Source organism: Cordyceps militaris (assembly GCF_000225605.1).
Source record: "Cordyceps militaris CM01 unplaced genomic scaffold CCM_S00005, whole genome shotgun sequence".
Classification (NCBI taxonomy): Eukaryota; Fungi; Ascomycota; class Sordariomycetes; order Hypocreales; family Cordycipitaceae; genus Cordyceps; species Cordyceps militaris.
Genome location: NW_006271973.1, coordinates 1,456,137 through 1,460,046, shown reverse-complemented (window position 1 = coordinate 1,460,046; position 3,910 = coordinate 1,456,137). Strand labels below are relative to the sequence as shown.

Here is a 3,910-nt window from a genome sequence, read left to right as displayed (position 1 = left end):
GTGCATGAGTACCGGCCCTGGCTATCGTAGGCGCCGGGGCGACGCACGTCGAGGTCGGCTGGGCGCCGGCGACGGTGCTGCTCGTGCCGGTGCTCTTGACAATAGGCTGGCCGCTGGCGTCGACCAGCAGAGGGCAGCCGTCGACGGTCGTGCAGCGCTGGCCGTTGGGATACTGGTGGGCCGGGTTGCACGAGTACCGGCCCTGGCCGTCGTAGGCGCCGGGTGCCGCGCAGTCGGCGGCGGAGACGGCGGCGAGGCCGGCCCCGAGGGTCAAGATGGCTGCTGCTCTCATTGTGGTCAAGGAAGTTGGGTTGTGTTGCTCATCTCAGAAGGCGGACTGGGCAGTTTATTTATAGGCCACCCTCTTGAACGCGATTGGTATTTTATAAACGGAATTTTTTCACAGCTGACTGCATCACAGCTGACTGCAGGGCTGCACGTATCCTGCCGTCATTTTCTCGTATCTGTCGGCGATCTAGCTGGGGCACGGCTCCTCCGCCCTAGGATGCTTTCCAAGGCAATAAACACGGATAATGGTCCGCTGAACTTAAACCGTTATTTTGATGGGGCTTTCTGGTCATTCGCCTCGCCACCTCGACAAGGACCAAGTCTGCAGCGCACGCTGTTACCTGTGGTCTCGAGAAATAATGATCAACCCTCATAGCAAAACATACTCCCCAGCACGCATCACAGCTTATACCAATTTCTCCTCACAATTCGAACCAAGGTCTAGACGACAGGTGCCCGGACGGTATGGCTGCCCGGCCTATCGGAAGACATTGGGCCGAGCAGCGAAGTTCCGCCCTATTCCACCACCAGTTTGCATCCCCTTATACGATGCCCCAAAGAAGTGGGTGCCTGCCGCTAATCAAGAATAAATTATTCATTATTGATTGTATCCAATCCCCTTCAATAGTTCCTGCCAGCCCTGCCAACCAAAGCTCGGTCCAGACGGATGTGAGTGGGGAGGTATCAGACAATGCATCTCGGAGCAGCCAAGGTAAGCATGGCAGAGGCGGATATGGCTGATGATTCTCTACCTGATAGTTGGCACAGACAGTCAAAGAGCCGGGGTTTGAATTCCCCAAGTTCGTATTCACTTATAGCTACATAGTCAAGCAGTCTACGCGGGAGCATGATATGACGTCACCGATGCACCTCGGAGATGCAGCTTTACTTTCGACTGAGACTTGAGCTGAGACTTCAGCTGAGCCTTCGACATGTGCGGCTGCATTTGACTCTCAAAATAGTTACCCAACCGTGTTCCAAGTAGATGTTCATTTTCCGCTGCAACAAGGCTTGCGCGTATTCTTCATAGTCGGACAGAAACGAGTCGACATCACGCATCCCGCATCGTTCCAAGACATGTCGTCCCGCCCGGACATATCCCACCTTGAACGACTGGTATACGCGCGAGATGCGGGATGAAGAACTGCTTGTCTCCTGTGCCCATGGTGCCCCCGGCGGCCAGATCGACGGCCGCGCACTGTCGGAAATCGAGCAACGCTGTAGAGCCGTCATGTCGGCTGCCTTGGGCGTGGTGCCCATCGAAACAGACAGCGGAAGAAGGCGAAGAGTGATGAAGGTGAAGCAAGTCAAGATTCTTCTATGAATGCTATCAAAAATAGCCATAAAAGAATTAGCCAAGTAAGGAGGAAATACAAGGATGACTGTTTAGGCAGCAGCGTTGGCCCTCCAGCTGATGACACGCTGAATTACCTTTGCGTCCGCGCGGCACCATTGTGGTCTGCGATGAGTAACCGAAGCCTTTGAATTCGTCTACGTACTCCTCACGCAAGCTATGTACCGAAGAAAATACCGACCCAGGGCAAGCTTGATATCTTCCAGGTCTCGTCTTGCCCACGATTGTCTGGCAATGGATGCGCGCGGTAGAGAAACTAGTTCAGTTCCTGCTTTTTTTCCTCTCCTTTGTTTAACAAAAACGTTGGCCCTATTGTCTATTGTGCGACGCAAAGTGTGCGCGGGGGTTTGAATTTGCCCAGCAGGTACGTTTTCATGCCTTTCGTGGTACACTGGCGAAGCGCCCTTGCTCCAAAAGTCACATTTCTCCGTGTTGGGCCCGGCAACCTCGGTGACATTCAAACTACTACATCAATTCTTGGCGTAGCTTCTGCAAAATGTCCAACGAAAAAGACCATTTCGTAACGAAAGCTAGATGCTAGCGTCAAACGGTGGAGAAACAATGGCCTCTTGCAAGCCCGCGTCAACAGTACGGCGCTGCTTCCCCGAACGCATGAGAGAAGAGAGACGTGGGCGCCTGATAGCTACTCAAGACGAGGATTTTTGAAAGTGATTTTTATACGTTGTCAACGTATGGCTCAGAGTATATTCGGCAAAGAGTGGCGGATAGAATGCGCTCCTCACTGTCTTGTTGTTCTCCTAGAACAACGACTGTGCCACGCTTGATGAACAGCCAACCCCAGGTTTATGAAAGAATAAGTCATGTGATCATTCCGAGTCCACATGTCACCGAACCATGTTCATTCGTTGGGACTTGGGGAGTGCAGCAATTGTAACCAAGGACTTCGCGTATCTGCGCGCGGCAACAGATACATGGCTTCTGTGTAACTTTTGACGATGGCTTCTGGCCGACGGCGGCAACGGCCTTGGTGTAATCGCCCACCTCATATGGCAAGCTCGTCCGTGTTACTGCATGACCTCCTCAAGGCGCTGTTCCTGCCTGACCCCGGGGCCCTTTAAGAGTGTGATGACGCTGCTCAGCAACTTCGGAAGCGTTGGTTCATTCTTCTTCGTCAACGACGACTCGAGCGTTGCTTCCATTCTTCTTCTTCATCATCAACTTCCCAAATGCCCGACTCAAACAAGCTGCACCACGCCATTCTGCCCATGGTCAGCCCGTCGCTCCGCGCCCCCATGTCGCTTCTACAACTGCCCCCAGAGCTCCAGCTCATGATAGCACGCCACCTCTCGTCAAAGGACGTCGGCGCCTTTCTTCGCTGCAGCAAGAAGACCTATACCTCGATCCTCGAGGCGCATCTCTACAAGCAGTATAATCCCCTCACGTGGTACTCTTGGTCCTTTGACGTACCTGTCTGGGCCGCCAAGAACGGCCTGCTCGGCACGCTGGACAAGTGGCTCTTCCACAACCCGGCCGCGGTTACAAACCCCACCCTAATGCGCCGGCTCATCTCGCACGCTCTACATGCTGCGGACACAAAGGTTGCGTTTCGGGTACTGGAGATTTCCCAGGACCGTGTCTGGGTCAGCAAGTGCTTGCGGGAAAGCTTCAAGCACCTGTCCGCAGAGGGGGTCGCGTTGGCCTTGCACATGGGCGCTGATCTAGGTGCCATTGACCGGAGCGATCTTTATCGGCTGTTTTCAACCGGAAGTGCCAGAGTCGCGCAGTTGCTCTTGTCCTATGGATTGGATCCCAATATGAGAGCCGGGACCCATGGGACCCAAGCCGGGCCGCATGATCCCGGCCTGCCGTTGTTGGTTCTCGCTTGTCAGCGGAACGACACTGTTATTCTCGAGGCTCTGCTCGCGCACGGCGCCGACATACGCTCCTGCCTCCCGCCCCATACACGCAGCCTGTCGGAGCAACTGTCCATGAAGACGGAGGACACCACGAACGCCGCATCCCGCCCTTGGCTGCTCCGCCACGCAGCCATGCTCGCGCCCAACTTTTCCTGCCTATACTTCCTCCTCCGCACCGGGCACGTGCGGCCCTCGGTGCACGAGATGGACGGGGACGTTCTCGAGTACCTGCTCCACGACTCCGCTGCAGACCCGCTCCGGGCCTTCCTCCACCGCAGTCCGGGCGAGGTGAAGCCCCGCGCCAGCCGGCTGGCGTGTCTCGCGACGCTGCTCGACCACGGCCTGGACCCCGACGCGCTGGCCACCCCTTGCCGCACCTGGTACGCCCGCC

General features: G+C 55.9%; 1 protein-coding gene across 1 annotated transcript in view; it reads right to left on the bottom strand.

Moving 5' to 3' along the window:
- Positions 1–292, bottom strand: part of CCM_06802 (uncharacterized protein) — a gene marked incomplete at both ends in the record, with an annotated part of 1,003 nt that extends 711 nt beyond the window's left edge. Inside the window, one exon of the mRNA XM_006671940.1 lies at positions 13–292. Within this exon, the coding sequence (XP_006672003.1) occupies positions 13–292 (280 nt within the window). The remainder of the gene's footprint in view (positions 1–12) is intronic.
- Between the last annotated feature and the right edge of the window lie 3,618 nt (positions 293–3,910).